This window comes from Aythya marila (genome assembly GCF_965140915.1).
Source record: "Aythya marila genome assembly, chromosome: W".
NCBI classification, from domain to species: domain Eukaryota; kingdom Metazoa; phylum Chordata; class Aves; order Anseriformes; family Anatidae; genus Aythya; species Aythya marila.
Genome location: NC_139081.1, coordinates 11,485,894 through 11,505,737, shown reverse-complemented (window position 1 = coordinate 11,505,737; position 19,844 = coordinate 11,485,894). Strand labels below are relative to the sequence as shown.

The window sequence follows — 19,844 nt, the reverse complement described above, 5'->3', positions numbered from 1 at the left end:
AGTAAAAAGGTTTGCGTGGAAATTGAAACAAAGGGCGGCAACTAATAAGGAACAGTAATAAATAAATAAAAGGGAATGGAAAATCAAAGAAATGAGTAATATCCAAAACAAAGACGTTTTAAAGAAAGCCTCCTTGGGTGCATATTGGCACATTCGAAGGATATTGTTAGAACTTGGAGCGCAGAAAGGAAGAGGACTTCCACTAAGTATTGCAATCAGTGGTGGCCACTACATAAGCTAAATGGCCACTTTATGGATCAGTCGACTGTAACACTATCTTGCAACTAATGTTTTTGAGGAGAGAAGGAAAATAGGATGAAGTGTAGTATACTGATACGTTGTTTCAGCATCTTAGAGAGAAAAGGAGTGGAATTAATTGGCCCTTGACTGAGCCTTTGGTGTTGGCATGAGAAAAGTACAGGCTGGAGAAAGATAAAAGGAAGTGTTAAAAGAGTTGTGGACGGTGTTAAAGGTGTGGCATGTAGTATTTAACAGAGCTGTTTGAAGTTGAATGAGCAGGGAAAGAGGATGTAGGAATGTTAATAGTTCTGCCTCAACAGGAGGCTGTGATCTCAAAATCACCGGTGTGAGCCCTTTGGGGCAGAGGGACCATGATGGGTCCGAGAGAGTTGTCATGGAAACAGAAGGGCAGCTAACTCTTAAAACAACCTGAGTTTATGAGTGAGCTCAGATTGCCGATGGGACCGCTCAGGGAACTGTTGACAATTGCATTCCCCTGACCGACCCCCCACTGAGACTATAGCCACCCCAGAAATAATGAACGGTAAATACCAAAATCTGGTTAAATTGGGAATGGAGAATCAGTTCCAACAAGGTCCAAAAGAAACCCCTATGGAACTTTTGGACCAACTTTGAAATGCAATGGAAAACAAAACAAAACAAACAAACAAACAAACAAAACTGGAGAAAATAGGGGCTAAGTTAGAACAAGGAAAATGGACGGTGCCAGACAGGCGAGAGATACTGCCAAAAGCTTACGCGAAGCAAATATTGGGATGTTTGCATGCACAAACACATTGGGGTACACAGGTGTTAACTGATCATTTGCTAAAACAGTTTGGTTACGTGTTTTTTTTTTTTTTTGAAATAGCAAAGCAAATTACACCACGTTGCTTACCTTGTCAGAAGATAAATAAGAAAGTGTTTCGACAAGCAGCCACGGGAGGGAGAAAAACAGCTTATGGGCCTTCCGAGAGAGTACAAGTTGATTTCACTGAATTGCCCAAGGTAGGGAGGATAAAATATCTATTGGTAATAGTAGATCATTTAACGCAATGGGTAGAAGCTTATCCCGTAGCATGAGCTACGGCACAAATGGTGGTAAAAATTCTATTAGAACACCTGATACCTAAATATGGGATAATCCAGTACATTGACTCTGCTCAGGACACACACCTTACTTCTAAAATAATAAAAGTATTCTGTCAATCATTGGGTATTCAGTGGGAATACCATACTCCGTGGCACCCACAAAGCTCGGGGAAAGTAGAAATCATTGAATTGAATTGAATCAAACAATAAAACAACAATTGGCTAAATCAATGATCGAGACACAAATGCCCTGGATGAAATGCTTACCATTGGCACTTCTAAACATAAGAACTAAACCACACAGTGAGACTGGATTATCGCCATATGAAATGTTATATGGTATGCCTTATTCTCAAGGGATGCCTCTAGGCAACAATGTAGTTGAGGGTCGTAGCATCCAGAAATATATAATTACTATTGGAAGGAGATTACAAGAGCTAAGAGAAATTGGAGTGATGGCTCAAACACCACCTTTAGGATTTGCTATTCATAAGATAGAACCAGGAGACAAGGTCTTAATAAAAACCTGGAGGGAAGAATCATTGAACCCCCGATGGGAGGGACCGTACCTTGTTTTACTTACTACTGAAACAGCTGTGAGAACAGCAGAAAGGGATTGGACCCATGCATCCAGGGTAAAAGGACCAATAAATACCAAAACTTGGAGGGTTGAGTCCGCTCCTGGGGAACTGAAATTAAAGCTAAAGAAGAACTAATGTTCTGGCAATAAGGCTCTGCATAAATTAAGGATGCCAGAAGAAGGGGACGAGCCTGAAGGGAAGAAAGGGAGAAGGCAAGACCGGGGCAGGACTCTCCACTGCGGTGTGTATGGTCTACCGAGGGAGGCAACCCCTATGGGTATTGACTGCCGAGTGAGAGGGCCTCGACCGGACTTCTCCCGCACTAAGGTTAGGTTGTCCCGAGAAAATAACATAAGAACCTTTTTTTTAAACCCATATAAAATTGTGATTTGTTTTCCAGGAGCTGGATCACGCCGACAGGCTGAACTGAATGGTAACACAAGCCCCAATCGACCCTGAAAGCGGGCCCAACCCCTTGATTGAAGGCGTCTTGCCTATTATGATCTGTGAGGAATGTTTTAACCATTCATGTCAATGGAGAGCTTGAAGGAAAATGTATTCGTATGTTCTTTCCTTGAAGTCTCTGATACCTGGGGGTTTCAGAACAACTGCTAACTGTTCTGGCTTCTGAACGGGACACTATGCAAGCCCCTGATATCTGGCCAGGAGATTAAGGAGAAGGGAAAAGCTGAAGGACGGCTAAAAGACAAAGCTCGCAGGGAACGCTGTGCAAGCTTTTGACATGCAGCCAAGGAGTACAAAGAAGAAGGACAAAAAAAAAAAAGCCGGAGGGGAAGGCTATGAGCCTTCATCATGGAAGACCCCCAGAGGGACCACCAGAGACTGATACGCATGCTCCAGTAGGAGGGTTCAGATTCCGGAACTAATTATAATAATTCCGTTGTGTTGTGTTTTTTTTTTTTTTTTTTTTTAGAAATAGTAATGAATATGTATTAGTCTAGGAGCATAAAAAATCAGCATCTTGATGTAACGGGTGTGCGACTAGGTGGAGCGGAGACTCCCGGCGCACCCAGCGCTGTTTGCTTACCTCTATTCTTTTAATAAATTGTAAACTTTGATTATAGTCCTCTTTTGGGACTGAGCTATTTATAACAACTTGGGGGCTCGTCCGGGATGGTTTTGGTTCCTGGATTTTAATCTAGGAGAGGCGCCCCACCATTTGGTGGCTCCTGTCCGGAACCAATGCCATTTGAACCTGAATAAAGGTAAGCAAAGATTTTGTTTTTGTTATGAGCTCCCTTGCCGGCTGCAGCATTGTTTTTGCCCGTAATTCTGCGCGTGAAGATCTGGACGAAGACGACAGAGTCGTAAGTGTTTAAGGCGTATACCGTTTGGTTGGGTGGGATTCGGTTGCCTGCGTGTGTGTAAGAGTGTGACTGAGACGGAACGTAGTTCCGAAGCGAGTGCGGAGGTCTTCTAACCGATAAGCAAATATTGGGACGTTTGCATGCACAAACACATTGGGGTACACAGGTGTTAAGTGATCATTTACTAAAAGAATTTGGTTGCATTGTTGTTTTTTTTTTGTTTTTGTTTTTTTTTTTTTTTTTTAAATAGCAAAGCCAATTACACCACGTTGCTTAACTTGTCAGAAGATAAATAAGAAAGTGTTTCGACAAGCAGCCACGGGAGGGAGAAAAACAGCTTATGGGCCTTCTGAGAGAGTACAAGTTGATTTCACTGAATTGCCCAAGGTAGGGAGGATAAAGTATGTATTGGTAATAGTAGATCATTTAATGCAATGGGTAGAAGCTTATCCCGTAGCATGAGCTACGGCACAAATGGTGGCAAAAATTTTATTAGAACACCTGATACCTAGATATGGGATAATACAGTACATTGGTTCTGATCAGGGCACACACTTTACTTCTAAAATAATAAGATTATTATGTCAATCATTGGGTATTCAGTGGGAATATTCTAAGTGGTATTGGAATATTCTAAGTGGTATTCTTTATCTGCTAGATTATTTCCTCTGGTGTGGTAATCTAATTAGGTATTCAGTGGGAAAATTCTAAGGAGAATCTCCATCCTTTACTGGATGCGGGGGGGAAACCTTGTTACAAAAGATGAGGAAAAGGTGGAGGTGCTTATGCCTTCTTTGCCTCAGTCTTTAGCGGCAATACCGGTTGTTCTCTGGATACCCAGTACCCTGAGCTGGCAGAAGGGGATGGGGGGCTGAATGTGGCCCTCACTATCCACGAAGAAATGGTTGGTGACCTGGTACGGCACTTGGATGCGCGCAAGTCGATGTGGCCGGATGGGATCCACCCGAGGGTACTGAGAGAACTGGCAGAGGAGCTGGCCAAGGCGCTTACCATCATTTATCAACAGTCCTGGCTATCGGGGGAGGTCCCAGTTGACTGGCGGCTAGCAAATGTGACGCCCATCTACAAGAAGGGCCGTAGGGCAGACCCGGGCAACTATAGGCCTGTCAGTTTGACCTCAGTGCCAGGGAAGCTCATGGAGCAGATTATCTTGAGAGTCATCACGCGGCACTTGCAGGGCAAGCAGGCGATCAGGCCCAGTCAGCATGGGTTTCTGAAAGGTAGGTCCTGCTTGACGAGCCTGATCTCCTTCTATGACAAAGTGACGCGCTTGGTGGATGAGGGAAAGGCTGTGCATGTGGTCTACCTTGACTTCAGCAAGGCTTTTGACACCGTTTCCCACAGCATTCTCCTCAAGAAACTGGCTGCTCTTGGCTTGGACTGGCGCACGCTTCGTTGGGTTAGAAACTGGCTGGATAGGCGGGCCCAAAGAGTCGTGGTAAATGGAGTCAAATCCAGTTGGAGGCCGGTTACTAGTGGTGTTCCCCAGGGCTCGGTGCTGGGGCCAGTCCTCTTTAATATCTTCATCGATGATCTGGATGAGGGCATTGAGTGTACCCTCAGTAAGTTCGCAGATGACACCAAGCTAGGCGCGTGTGTCGATCTGCTCGAGGGTAGGAAGGCTCTGCAGGAGGATCTGGATAGGCTGGACCGATGGGCTGAGGGCCTTGTTGAACTTCATGCAGTTGACAAGTGCCGGGTCCTGCACCTGGGGCGCAATAACCCCAAGCAGAGCTACAGGCTGGGAGAGGAATGGTTGGAAAGCTGCCAGGCGGAGAAGGACCTGGGAGTATTGGTTGATAGTTGGCTGAATATGAGCCAGCAGTGTGCTCAGGTGGCCAAGAAGGCCAACGGCATCCTGGCTTGTATAAGAAGCAGTGTGGCCAGCAGGGCTAGGGAAGTGATCGTCCCCCTGTACTCGGCTCTGGTGAGGCCGCACCTCGAGTAGTGTTCAGTTTTGGGCCCCTCGCTACAAGAAGGACATCGAGGCGCTTGAGCGAGTCCAGAGAAGGGCGACGAAGCTGGTGAGGGGTCTGGAGAACAAGTCCTACGAGGAGCGGCTGAGGGAGCTGGGCTTGTTCAGCCTGGAGAAGAGGAGGCTCAGGGGCGACCTTATCGCTCTCTATAGGTACCTCAAGGGAGGCTGTAGCGAGGTGGGGGTTGGTCTGTTCTCCCATGTGCCTGGTGACAGGTCGAGGGGGAACGGGCTAAAGTTGCGCCAGGGGAGTTTTAGGTTGGATGTTAGGAAGAACTTCTTTACCGAAAGGGTTGTTAGACATTGGAACAGGCTGCCCAGGGAAGTGGTGGAGTCACCATCCCTGGAAGTCTTTAAAAGACGTTTAGATGTAGAGCTTAGGGATATGGTTTAGAGGGGACTGTTAGTGTTAGGTCAGAGGTTGGACGCGATGATCTTGAGGTCTCTTCCAACCTAGAAATTCTGTGATTCTGTGAATATCATACTCCGTGGCACCCACAAAGCTCAGGGAAAGTAGAAAGATTGAATCAAACAATAAAACAACAATTGGCTAAATCAATGATCGAGACACAAATGCCCTGGATGAAATGCTTACCATTGGCACTTCTAAACATAAGAACTAAACCACACAGTGAGACTGGATTATCGCCATATGAAATGTTATATGGTATGCCTTATTCTCAAGGGATGCCTCTAGGCAACAATGTAGTTGAGGGTCGTAGCATCCAGAAATATATAATTACTATTGGAAGGAGATTACAAGAGCTAAGAGAAATTGGAGTGATGGCTCAAACACCACCTTTAGGATTTGCTATTCATAAGATAGAACCAGGAGACAAGGTCTTAATAAAAACCTGGAGGGAAGAATCATTGAACCCCCCGATGGGAGGGACCGTACCTTGTTTTACTTACTACTGAAACAGCTGTGAGAACAGCAGAAAGGGGTTGGACCCGCACATCCAGAATAAAAGGACCAGTAACTACCGAAACTTGGAGGGTTGAGTCCGCTCCTGGGGAACTGAAATTAAAGCTAAAAAAGAACTAATGTTCTGGCAATAAGGCTCTGCATAAATTAAGGATGCCAGAAGAAGGGGACGAGCCTGAAGGGAAGAAAGGGAGAAGGCAAGACCGGGGCAGGACTCTCCACTGCGGTGTGTATGGTCTACCGAGGGAGGCAACCCCTACGGGTATTGACTGCCGAGTGAGAGGGCCTCGACCGGACTTCTCCCGCACTAAAGCCAGGTTGTCCCAGGAAAAAGAAACAAACAAGCAAGCAAAGATATGTGTATATAATAAATAAGATTTTTTTTTAACCTATTGTAATTAGTTTCCCAGGAGCTGGATCACCCTCAAAGGCTGAACAGTAACCCAAGCTCAAATAGATCCTGGAAGTGGGCCCAACCCCTTGATTGAAGGCGTTTCTCACACCCCCACGATACCCCCTGGACGACGCAGAAAGATGTTATACTTCCTGGTACTATTTTTACAAGGGCAATTAAGCCATGGGAATAACTTTTTCATTCTGGGGGAGGAAGTGGCCAAGGCTTTTAACCTTAGCAATTGCTGGGTTTGTGGGGGACCAGGGGGAGCTGAAAGTTGGCCCTGGGTAGCTGGCCCGGTTGAACCTAAGCGGTGGGTTAGTAATTTGAGTGAAGTTCATAATGGTACACAATTCTGGAAAGAGGAAGAAGGCCCGTGGCAATTGCACTCGTCAGAGAAAGGTATATACTGTTTAAACAGAACAGGAACAGTAAAGGTGGGAAAAAGCATTTGTAAATGGGCTCTATCTCCTGGGTATGAATGTACTGATCCTGAATGTGGACCTATAAACTGTACAGCAAGTAAAGGAAATGGAATGCTAGGCATGTCCAGCTGAAAAACGGGACTTGGCTGAAATGCTCATATAAGATATTTTTGGACCTGGATGTGAAGCCATGGCAAGAGCACAATCAAAGGGACAATTCGACGTTCAAATCCTGAGTTGTCAGCGTGATAACACCACTAGGGAGCAGCATGTGGTAAGAGTCTACCGCTGGAGGTGGCAAAATGAGCATGGGACACAAGTGTTCTTTAAACATTTCTGGTCAGCTCGTAATATGACAAGTCGTGAAGGAGAACTTAGTCGTCATTGTGAGTGGGAATCTAGTGCGGGAGCTTGGAGGTGTATATATATGTGAGTACTAATGGGGCAAACATTGTAACAGGACCGCTTGGTAACGGAAACACTTTTGTATTTTCACGCCCCAAGGAATAAAAGAGAATGGGACGGTCCTTTTCCAAATGGGACGTGGGCTCTAAAGGGACATTATTGGGTGTGTGGCAAACAGGCCTATAAAAGGCTACCAAAGGACTGGTCAGGAATATGCTATGTGGGGTACATAAGGCCCTTGTCCTTTTTATTGTCACAAATACAAGGAAATCACTTAGGAATAAAATTATATGATGATCTGAATAGAGAAAAACGATCTATTGATGCTTCCTTAGCCGGAGGTAGTGCTCAAAAATGGAGAGAAAATGAATGGCCCCCTGAAAGAATCATACAGTATTATGGACCAGCTACCTGGAACCCGAATGAGGTAATATCTGGAGCCCGAGAACCTATTTATAATTTGAATCGAATAATTAGGTTGCAAGCTGTCCTCGAAATAATAACCAATCAAACAGCGACAGCTTTGGATCTTTTAGCTGACCAGTCCACCCAGATGAGGAATGCTATTTTTCAACATAGAATGTTGTTCTGCTATTTACTAGCAGAAGGGGGGGGTGGGGTGTGGAAAACTAAATGATTCTAATTGTTGCTTACAAATTGACGATAATGGGAAAGTGGTTAAACAGATAACAAAAGAAATTAGAAAATTGGCCCACGTCCCAGCACAAACTTGGAAGGGTATGGATTGGGATTTATTTTCATGGCTGCCTGGTGGACCATGGGTTAAAAGGATGTTATTTTTATTTTTATGTGCTGTAATGATGTTATTATTCATACCTTGTATGATACCTTGCTTTACATTATTGATGCGCCGGATGATAAATAGTACATTTGTAATGACTTCATTAAAAAAGGAAGGGGATATGTCAATTATGCTGCTTAAGAATTGGACCTTCCGAGAACGGACTGATGAAATCCAGTTATTAATGACAAAAGTTGAAAAAGAGACACGAATTGAGGATATTAAAAAGAAGATAAGGGATTGTGAGGAATGTTTTAACAATTCATGTCAATAGAGAGCTTGAAGGAAAATGTATTCGTATGTTCTTTCCTTGAAGTCTCTGGTACCTGGGGGTTCCAGAACAACTGCTAACTGTTCTGGCTTCTGAACGGGACACTATGCAAGCCCCTGATATCTGGCCAGGAGATTAAGGAGAAGGGAAAAGCTGAAGGACGGCTAAAAGACAAAGCTCGCAGGGAACGCTGTGCAAGCTTTTGACGTGCAGCCAAGGAGTACAAAGAAGAAGGACGAGAAAAAAAAAAAGCCGGAGGGGAAGGCTATGAGCCTTCATCATGGAAGACCCCCAGAGGGACCACCAGAGACTGATACGCATGCTCCAGTAGGAGGGTTCAGATTCCGGAACTAATTATAATAACTCCGTTGTGGTTTGGTTTTTTTTTAGAAATAGTAATGAATATGTATTGGTCTAGGAGCATAAAAAATCAGCATCTTGATGTAACGGGTGTGCGACTAGGTGGAGCGGAGACTCCCGGCGCACCCAGCGCCGTTTGCTTACCTCTATTCTTTTAATAAATTGTAAACTTTGATTATAGTCCTCTTTTGGGACTGAGCTACTTATGACATGATCCAGCTATGTGGGCAGAAGACGGATCCTGGGGCTATAGGACCCCAATATATATGCTTAATAGAATAATTAGGTTACAAGCTGTAATAGAAATAGTTGTAAATAAAACCGGAGATGCACTCGGATTAATTGCAAAGCAAAATACTAAGATGAGGGCTGCTTTGTATCAAAATCGCTTAGCTTTGGATTATTTGCACAAGAAGGAGAAGTCTGTGGAAAATTTAACCTTAGTAATTGCTGTTTTATAGATTGGTGATGAAGGTGTTTCTTCCTAGTAGCTGGTAGAATGCTATGTTTTGGGCTTAGGATGAGAAGAGTGCTGATAACATGCTGATGTTTTAATTGTTGCAGAGCAGTGCTTACACCAAGCCAAGGACGTTTCAGCTTCTCACTCTGTCCTGCCAGCGAGCAGGCTGGGGGTGCAGCAAGATCTGGGAGGAGGGCCGGACTGCTCTGGGTTAGGGTGGGCATTGGACAGCGGGTGGTGAGCAATTGCATTGTGCATCACTTTCTCACGGGGTTTTTCTCACGGGGGCTGCCACTGCAGTTTCCCACTCCCACACCCCTCACACCCCCCCCCCCGAACCTTGCCATCAAACCCAATACACTGGGGAACAGCTAAGTCATTACTGACTTGTAAAGCATCAGGGATTAAATTAACTAATGAAACCCTAAATGTGATGGGGGTAGAAGGTACTGGGATAACAGTGCCATTTTTGGGGAATACTAAGCTGAGACCAGGGGATAAAATGATCACTGGGCAATTATTGTATGTATCCAAGGCAGAAACTAACTTGTTGGGAAGGGATTTGATGATTAAATTGGGCATTCAAATAGTAAATTGTTAGACTGGAATAACAGTGTTATTAATGGAGTGCTCTCAGGCCCTGAGAGCAAACGTATATTCACCTCTGACTGGAAAGACTCTGAAATGGGGGTGGAAGCAACAATATAGGTGGACAATTTTACCTCAGGGGTTTACAGGGCCACCTATCTATTTGGGTAAATTGTAAAAAAGGTTTTGGAGCAATTACAACCTCCCAAGGAGGTATTAACGTTACAAATATGTGGATCATTTTAAGGAAAATCGATACTCCCTGATGGGAGAGAAATGCTGAATAAAGTGATAATGAGGCAAATATTAACTGTTTTACATCAGAAGAGTCACTGGGAGGTGCAAGCAATGTGTGATGTTGTTCTAAGAAAGCATGTCTGCGTAGGAATATATACTTTAGGGAAGCACACATGCAGAGGATGTACTATGTGTCAAAAGGTAAATAAAAAGGTCTTCTGTAACCTATCTTGAGGGGGACGGGAGCCAGGGCTTTGACCTTTCCAAAATATACAGGTAGACTTTACTGAGTTACTTGTTTGTCCTAATTGACCACGTGACTGAATGGGTGTAAAGCTTTACTGCAAGGATTAAAGCAGGCCTTAGAGATTGAGTGGGATTTTCACAGCCCCTGGCACCCCTCCTCTTCTGGAAAGGTAGAGCGAATGAATGGTGAAATTAAGAAACAACTAACAAAACTTATGCTGGAAACTAAGGCTTCTTGGGTAAAATGCTTACCCCTTGCACTGTTAAACATATGGACGCAGTCCAGAACTGATGTAGGAATTTCTCCTTTTGAAATGCTATATGGTATGCCCTATGACTTGGAATTGCCACTTGATCACCCTCAATTCTAATTAAGACTTGGAAAGAGACTTTTTTTAACACCACGATGGGGAAGGCCCCTATGTTGTTTTGCTTACTACAGAAACAGCCGTCCGGACTGCGGAGAAAGGATGGACACATGCCAGCCGTGTTAAAGGACCCATCTGTGACAAGAAGTGGGAGATCGCTCCAGGAAACAAAGACCTGAAGCTCACATTGCGACGAACTCGATAGGTACCGTGGGTTAAGGTAGAGGCTCTCCCCTGAAGAACACTACTGCTGCCGAGAAGAACTAAAACCTCGTAGTTGGCTGCAACCCAACTGACGAGTGAGGCAGAGGAGTGAATAAGTGGGGAAAGACATGGGCCTCAGCCATTCCTATCAGTATTTGGGGGTTCTCGCAGTGATTTCATCCTGCGTAGCGACTCAACACCACCCCCACCAACCTTTTAAATGGACTTTAAGTCGATTCGAAGATCAACAGGTTATTGCAACCCAGATAACATCGGGGGGGGGGGCAAGCTTTACTTCTACACTATGTCAGCTGATCTCGAGGCCCCGATGCTGGGAATATATGGGATTTTATTTCTGCCCAAGTTCTAACCTGGGAAGGGGGTACTGTAAATGCCTGAACGTGTATTATTGTGCATACCGGGGGTGTGAAACCACTGCTACAGACTGGACACTCGGGGCTGGTCGTGATAAATTCTTACAAGTGGGATATGGGCTGCAAGCTTGTAACCGACAATTGGATCCCCGTTGCAGGTGGTGAGGGCATGGTATAGGGTATACAGGAACCTTCCACGGAAATAAAGAAATTTGCAAGGTTCTATATATAAATCTAACAAACTCGGACGATACTAGCTGGGTACTAGGAAAAATGTCAGATTTTACGAACACGGAACAGATAGGGGAGGACTCATACTAATAAAGAAGGGAAAACCCGAGACTTCCAAGGTAGTCGGGCCTAATAAAGAGTTACTAGGGGAAGGTTTGGTTGTCCAGACTGTAAATATACCTGGGACTGCCCAACCTACTACAGTGTTTTCTAGTAAGTCGACAGAGTTATCCTTTCCCACACTGCTTCCAAACATTGTGAAAAAAAAAAAAAAGAAAGGGGCCGTACCCGAGAGTAGTATGTGGAAAGTTATAAATGCTAGTTTCCAGGTACTAAATCAAACTAATCCTGAGATAACTGAAGGGTGCTGGCTATGTGTAAGTGTTAAGCCCCCATATTATGAAGCTATAGGAGATATGGGGAGGTCTGAATATTCAAATGAGTTAAATCCTTCCAAATGCAGTTGGGGTCAGGAAATCGGGATAACTTTGACTCAAGTTACGGGAAAAGGTAGATGTATCGGCACAGTTCCAAGAGATAAAAATGATCTGTGCCATGTCACTGAAAAAATGGACCAAACACACAAATGGTTAATTCCTGCAAATAACATTAGGTGGGTATGTTCATCGTTAGGAGTCACTCCTTGCATATCTTTAAAATTGTTTAGCACATCTCATGATTTTTGTGTACAGGTGGTCATTATACCAAGGATTCTATACCACACTGAAGAGTATATGTATACCCATCACACAGTGGCTGAATACCATCTGGTAAAGAGGGAGCCTATTACGGCCGTCACCTTAGCCACTTTAATGGCTCTCGGGGCTGCAGGTGCAGGAACTGGAATTGCTTCCCTGATAAAACAAAGCCAGGAATTTACTTCTCTACGCATTGCCGTAGATGAGGATCTGGCCCGTATAGAGCAGTCAATAACAGCTCTGGAAAAATCGGTTAGGTCATTATCCGAAGTGGTACTCCAAAACCGTAGAGGGTTGGATTTGATTTTCTTACAACAAGGAGGACTGTGTGCAGCCCTACGTGAAGAATGCTGTGTATATGCAGATCATACTGGGGTGGTAAGAGATACAATGACTAAATTGCGGGAAGGATTAGAAAAACGCAAAAGGGAAAATGAGGCTCGTCAGAATTGGTATGAATCCTGGTTTAATTACTCACCTTGGCTTACTACCCTGCTATCAACCATAGCGGGGCTCTTGTTGTTACTTACATTAGCACTGACTTTTGGACCATGTATATTCAATCGAGCAATCACAGTTGTGAAAAGCCGATTAGAGGCAGCTCATCTTATGCTCGTGCGTGCTAAGTATGAATCTCTTGAGCAGGAGAAGGACGACGCAGAAACTTTGATGCTCAGCAAGCAAATATTGCAAAAATTCAATGAACAAAATATGTTAGAAAAAGAAACTTTGTGCATCACTTGTTTCATACACGTTATTATTAGTAATACTATTATCATAATGATTGTCTTTATTGTTATTGTTATTATTATTATTTATCTGTCTTTATCTCAACTCACGGGCTTCGCTTTCCCGTTTCCCCGTTTCTCTCCCCATCCCAGAGAGGGAGGGGAGAGGGTGAGCGAACGGCTGTGTGGTGTTTAGCTGCCGGCCGGCTTAAACCACAACAGAAGGAAAAGCTGTAAATGAACTTGTAAAAGAAACGAAGAAAATTGCACATGCCCCAGTTCAAACTCGCTATGGAATCGATCTAGGAGGATTATCGGGGGGGCGGGGGGCGCGCTTTACGGGTGTTGATTGGCTTACTAAAATTGGGATGGTTGTACTGGGGGGATATGTGGAGGATTTTAATAATTCCATGTTTTACCAGCCCAATACACTCGGTTATACAAGGAATGCAAATACCTGCGGTACCTGTTGTGGGAATAGAAACGTTGTTTTTGCAGAGTTCCGCTGTTTAGAGGGAAGGAACGTGGTACTGAGATATGCTTGCAGTGATAAGAAAGCTTAGCAGGCGACCTCGTAAAATGCAGACAACCAGACTCCTTAGGACAATTAGGTGAAAATGGCGGTGTCAAGTCAGATAAGTGAAGAAACATTACCACATCAGATAGATTGTGAACCTGGATTACCCCCTCAGTGGGGAAACGGGGGAGGGTCCTGTCATCAAAAAGCACATAAACTGTGTTTTGGAACTAGTAGGCGCGCTCTCCTGCTTGTGGGGCGCCCGCCATTGCAATCAATCGCGAGTAAATTACTACTTCACTGAGATCCTCGCCTGAGCCTAAGCTATCGGCTACGGAGTGTTTCTCGCCCTCCCTTCCAACCCAAGCCACGCTATGATTCTATGAGCGGAGCGCCTGTTCTGTGGAGCTCGTTTCCCAGCCGTGCAGGGCCCAGATTCCCTCCGCGGAGCCGCCCAGCCCGTTTTCGGGCGCCCACTTCCTCCCTCCCGGTCGGCTCCCTCCGCGCCCCGAGGGCACGCGACCTCCCTGAGCGCCGATAAGCACCGGGTCGACGGGAGCGGAGCCGCCGAGAGGGCGGGGACAAGGGAAGAGGGCAGGCGAGGCAGCCAATCGAGGCGCGGGGGCGGTCGGCGGCGATCTGTCGGCCCAATGAGCGCCGCGGAGGGCCGGGCCGAGTGCGGGAAGCGAGGGGGCGTTGTACCGAGCGGGCGCCGTCATGGCCGACGGGATTGTTAGGGCGCAGGCCGCCTGGCCCGGTGGCGGCGCTGCCGCTGCTTTCGGAGCTTTCGGAGAGGTCGCCTGCAAGGGCAAGGAGGTCCCCGCCAACGTTCTCCGTGAGGATGAGCGGTCGTGGACGAGGAGGTAGCCGCGGCGTTGTTGTGCGAGTCTTTCCTTCCTTTCCTTTCCCTCGGCCGCTCGCAGGCCCTCTGAAACGAGGGCCCGTCGCGGGTCCCGGGAGTGCGGCAGGGCGGGTGGTGGCCTTGCTGCGGGAGGGAGGGACGGACGGACGGACGGACGGTCGGTCGGGGTCTCTCCGGCTCGTGGCGCTCTCTACTGCAGCGCCTCTAAAACGCCGCGCTTCTTCGGTGCCTGCCCCCGGGGTGCCACGGCGCGTACTGGGTCGCCGGCGCAGTCGGTCTCCTTGGGGGTTCGGACTGTATGCATATAGGCAGTGAGCATCGCAGTAGTGACCGCAATCAGTCGTTTCTGCGTAGCAGAAATGCAGGTCTTGATGCGCCTCGTGATAGCGTTCTAGAGACGCCCCGGCTCGGCTGTGCTAGGCTTTGGTTATGGCACCACCCCCACCGCGCACACGAGCGCGCGCTCTCTCCAAAGTGGCTTGTGAAAGGGAAGAATTGCAGCTTTTCCTAGCTTTCTTAAACACCTAGAAACCAGTCAATCCCGCAGGCTGCGAGAGCTTCCCAGCTCTCATTTCCGTGCTGGAGGTGGACCGTGATAAGAGCACGCTGGCAAGGTTCACTGATGCTGGTGCGCCGCAACGTGCTAGGAACTAAGTGAGCAGCTGCTGAGAGTTATGAAAAAATTGCAGATGTTATCTGCAAGGTGTTAACTCTAAGTTAGTGTCCAGCATAACCGTTGTTGCTGTTTTTAAGTTTGAAATGCTAAAGATAGGACAGTTAGGGATTTCCTCTGCTTCTGACGGCAGGGTTTATCTGCAGCGTGGAAAACAGGCCCTTAGTGAAAGGGGCTGCGTTGCCCGCTCTGCGTGCTGACTCGTAGAATGGTTTGGCTTGGAAGGCACCCTTAAAGATCATCTAGCCCAACCCGCCTGCCGCGGTCAGGGACGTGTTTCACTAGATCGGGTTGCTCAAAGCGTTGACGCGTTGCTTGGAACAGTGCTTTCTTAATAGGTCTCGGTAATGTTGCAGCTGCCGCCCGTTTGGAGTATTGGAAGCGTTCAACTGCTCTCCGGAAACCGTGCTTGCGGTAGCGCCCTGCCTTTACGAAAGGGCGCGTTTCCTGTCTCCTTCGTGGTGAAGGCTGCGCGAGGAGTGTGTGTGTGTGCGCACGCGCGTCTGTTTTGACTCGGCCGTACTGGCTGCAGCAACGTATGTAACCTGAACGCTGTGCTTGATTGGAGAACCAGGCCGTTAACTTGAGTCTGATGAGTGACTTGAGAGCAGACAACCTACTCTGACCGCTCTTAGTGCGACGCGTTTCCTGGAGGACGAATTAGTTGCAGTTTCTCGCTTGGTCTCAACTTGAGGTGGGGGGAGGGGGCGGGGGCTTAGAACCGCTTTTGGAGCGTAGTTGGCTCTAGCGAATGGTCTTGAATTTGCTTAGCTCGCTGTACCGAAGGCCTGTTTTACGGTTGAGCGATGTTATAGGGAGGAGCGTGAGGAAGGCTTATAATTCTCGATTGTCGTGCAGTGAAAGGCGATGGTGAGTAAGAAGTACAAAGCATCTGTGGAATCGAGTCTTATCGGCAGTGTTTCAGTCGCATCTAAAACAAATAAAAATAGCGGAAGTCGCTAACCTGAAGTACTCGGCTGTCTCGCTGCCCCCGTCACCTTGCGCGCTGGATCCTGCTTCTGGCGCCGTATGCAGTTTCTGTCTGCTGGTGATTTGGGGAGTTCCCTCGCAAGTAGTTGCGAGTTGATGGTTTCCTACAGGTCGGTGGTATTCGTGTTTCGAAGGTGATGCCTTGGCCTCGGTCTGGAGGTGTCTGACGTCGGTCCGGCCGTAACGGGCTAATTTGGAACGTTCCTTCCCCTGAGTACGTGGCGTTCTCGAGGACGGAGAGTTAATACGGCCTCAGCCGGATTACTCCAGGTTCTTTGAAGATGCCTTCCTGCCTCTGGCCGAGGCAATATTTGGACATAACCGAAGGACAGTTAGCCATTGTTTGCCGCTTGTGTGTCTTGTGCGTAGAAGGTAGAGAACTTTGCCTATTCAAAGCTCGCTTAAGAAGAATCGCTGTTTTGTCGTGCGCGTTTGGGGCGCCTGATAATCTGCTTCGGTAGGACGAGTTCAGTGGGGCATAGTGATTTGCTTAAGCTGTTGCCTTTCTCTGAAGCCGACTAGGTTTTAACTGTTTACTCTTCCTCCAGTGCCTTGCGTTCCGTGATAGTTCGCCTCAGGCTCCAGTGTTTTTTCCTAGTCCTTCCTGAGAAGGCAGTTGTCCGGTTATGTGAAGCAGACGATTCTGGCGGACCCGTGAGTACTGTGGGAGCTTTCTGTTTGCTAGGCTGGCTGTACCTGTAACAGGTTTGTAACTTCCTAGACTCTTTCCCGTCCCCTCTTTTCCTCTGGCTGTTGCAGAGGGGCGCACAGTAGGCTATTTGGGGTTGTCCGATGCTGTAGTCTTTCGCCTCTAGCTTGTAATGGAGTTGAGCTTTTTGACTGAGAGCAGTGATATAAAGCGATGCTCGTCTCCAGCTACGCGCTTGCAGTGCAAAAAGCAGCGTTGTTCCGGCGTGCGGTCTGATGCCCGTTTTCACGGTTTCCGGACAGCGGGGGTGGTGCCTTGACTATGCAGAAGAGGGCTTGGGGTTTGGGCAGGTCAGAGGCGAGGAAAGGGAAAGCTGGTTGAGCGGCGCTTGGGTGTTTGTTTCGCTGTTAGCTATGCAAGTCAAGTTCCAAGGCTCTGTGAGCCCACGCAAGAGAAAAGGCACCGTGAAGCTTTTATTTTCCGCCAGAGTGGCTTACGTTGCCCGAAGCTATGACGGGGGCTTTAAGCCCCAAGACAAATTCAGCTTCTGTGACTGTTTTGTAGTCTGTTACTGTCTAGAGGGTAGTTCAAAGAGCGGCGGTTGAATTGTGAAGGATTAGCTAACCGTGTTCTGTGGGTGGTTCTCCGCTCGCGTTCATTCTGTGCGTCGTGGCACAGCACGTTAGGTGACGTTATTTCCTTTTTCCAGCTTCTTGGGCGTTTCGTGGTTGTTGGCAAGAAGTGTGCTGTTAACCTGGACCTGACCAATGGATTCTGGATGGCTGTGAATGCCCACCCTCGGGCCCTTCAGACTATCGTGTACATCTATGTATTCTGTGTGGCGGTCAGTTGGGCCGGCCTCCCGGCTAAGGTTTTTGCACCGCAGGCATCACTGCACGCGTACGGGTCGCCGCCGAATAGGTTTCATATGTTGCCCATCAGTCTAGCCCCTGTTGAGGTTTGATTTATTATTTTTTTTGGACGGCTGTCTGTGGAGGGTAATAAAGAGCTTTTGAGCAGCATTTGCACAATAAAGATGGAGCATGGGGATATCACCTCTGTCTTGCGTGTCTTACCGATGGAAATAGTTCCGCAAGTTAAAACGGCGTCTCCCTGGAGCGCACGTGTGTAGAATGTTTTGGTCCGTTGACAGTGTCGTGTAGGTGGTGGTTTGCCCATTCATTTGGAACGCGAAGCTAGAAGCGCTCGGCGGTCCTGTGGGTCTCCGTCTTCCTAAGACGATCTAGGATGTGCTGTGTGTTTGAGGCCTTGCTATCTTCCCCCTGCTCCCGAATAAAAGCGTGCCCTTTTATTGCGAAATAGCCGCGTTGAGGACTGGCAGATGTAGAACCAGAGAAGAATAAGGTTGGAAGAAAGCTTCCAGGCATTGTCTGTTGTCTGCCCCTGTCCCGAGGAGGAGGCAGAATAAACTCTACCGGGTGTAATTTCTGACAGGTGCTTGTCAGCCTGTTCTTGACTACCCTAGGAGTTTTGCTACCGCTTTCTTTTCGGTCCTCCTCGTGGGTTTCGCAACTTTGAGAAGGAATTCCTCCCACAGGATGTAGAAGGCTCTGGGATGCTTGAGTCGGCTTCTGATAAGTTCGAGACTCGGCTGCCGTTCTCTTTATTTTTTTTGTGTTTATTTTTAGTGTCTTTTTTTTTTTTTTCCCTAAACGAAGTCCGTTGTTCAGTAACTAGAAGAAGGATTAGCTAAAGGCACCATAAGGCTTTTAAATGCGATCACCTCTCGTGCTTTGTTAAACAAGGAGCAGAGCGAAGCCAGAGGTCTAATCGCGATTACATTCAAGGCTTACTGGAGCGTGGGAACGTTAAAATGCTATTAAATACTCTTAGTGTTTGAAACTTGCTAAATGAAATGATTTTTGTGACTCCGTTCCTCATAAAGAAACTTGATTCGTTAGCCAACCACTAGAACAGGCTGCCCAGAGTTGCATCCAGCCTGGCCTTGAACGCCCCCAGGGATGAGGCATCCACGACCTCCCTGGGCAACCCGTTCCAGTGCCTCACCACCCTCTGAGTGAAAAACTTTCTCCTAATATCTAACCTAAATCTCCCCTGTCTTAGTTTAAAACCATTCCCCCTTGTCCTATATGATCCTTCCTTGATAATAATGATTATTATTATTAATTAAACAATTTAACTAAAGGGGAAAAGAAAGGGGGAAAGGGAAAAAAGGAAAAAACCAAAACAAATAAAGGCTACGTGGAAGTGCAGAGGAAAGAAATTACTCTCTACTTCCCACAAATGAGCGATGCTTGACCACGTCCTCGAAGCAGGGCCTCAACGTGCGTAGCCGGTGTTTGGGAGGAAGACCGACGTTTTCACAACGAGAGCCCAGCCTTCCCCTCTTCTTCCTGTTTCCACCTTTTATTGCTGAGTGTGACATCATACGGTATGGAATATCCCTTTGGTTGGTTGAAGTCAGCTGCCCTGGTGATGTTTGTCTTCTTGCTTTTTTGCCCACCCCCTAGGAGGGTTAGAGAGAGTCCTGATGCTGTGCCAGCGCTGCTCGGTAGTAGACGCAACACTGGTGTGATACCACTGCTGTTCTAGCTACAAGTGCAGAGCACAGCACTGTATGGGCTGCTGCAGGGAAAGTTAACGTCCCAGCCAGACCCAGTACAGGCCGTTGCCCCTTGTCCTATCCCCACTAACCACTGCACAGAGGGTGGCGAAATCCCACTGTCTCCCACGCAGAAGATATTTGTAAACATTGATAAGATCCCCTCTCAGTCTTCTCTTCTCCAGGCTGAACAGACCCAGGTCTCTCAGTCTTTGCTCATAGGGAAGATGCTCCAGGCCCCGTATCATCTTTGTTGCCCTCCGCTGGACTCTTTCCAGGAGATCCTTGTCTTTTTTTGTACCGGGGAGCCCAGAAGTGGACACAGTACTCCAGGTGAGGCCTGCCCAGGGCAGAGTAGAGGGGGGGGGATCACCTCCCTTGACCTGCTGGCCACGCTTCTTTTAATGCACGCCAGGATCCCATTGGCCTTCTTGGCCACCAGGGCGCACTGCTGGCTCGTGGTCAACCTGTCGTCCACCAGGACCCGCAGGTCCTTCTCCGCAGAGGAGATGCCTCTCCAGCAGGTCATCCCCCAGCCTGTACTGATACATGCGGTTGTTCCTTCCCAGGTGCAGGACTCTACACTTGCTCTTGTTAAACTTCATTTGGTTTCTTC

General features: G+C 47.3%; 1 protein-coding gene across 1 annotated transcript; it reads left to right on the top strand.

Moving 5' to 3' along the window:
- Positions 1-14,187: 14,187 nt before the first annotated feature.
- Positions 14,188-18,577, top strand: LOC309889489 (adenosine 5'-monophosphoramidase HINT1-like; the record flags this gene model as incomplete). Its single annotated transcript, XM_082782341.1, has 4 exons — positions 14,188-14,333; positions 16,544-16,649; positions 17,354-17,488; positions 18,551-18,577. The coding sequence occupies 4 exons, from the start codon at positions 14,188-14,190 to the stop codon at positions 18,575-18,577; spliced, it is 414 nt and encodes a 137-aa protein (XP_082638467.1).
- Positions 18,578-19,844: the final 1,267 nt, after the last annotated feature.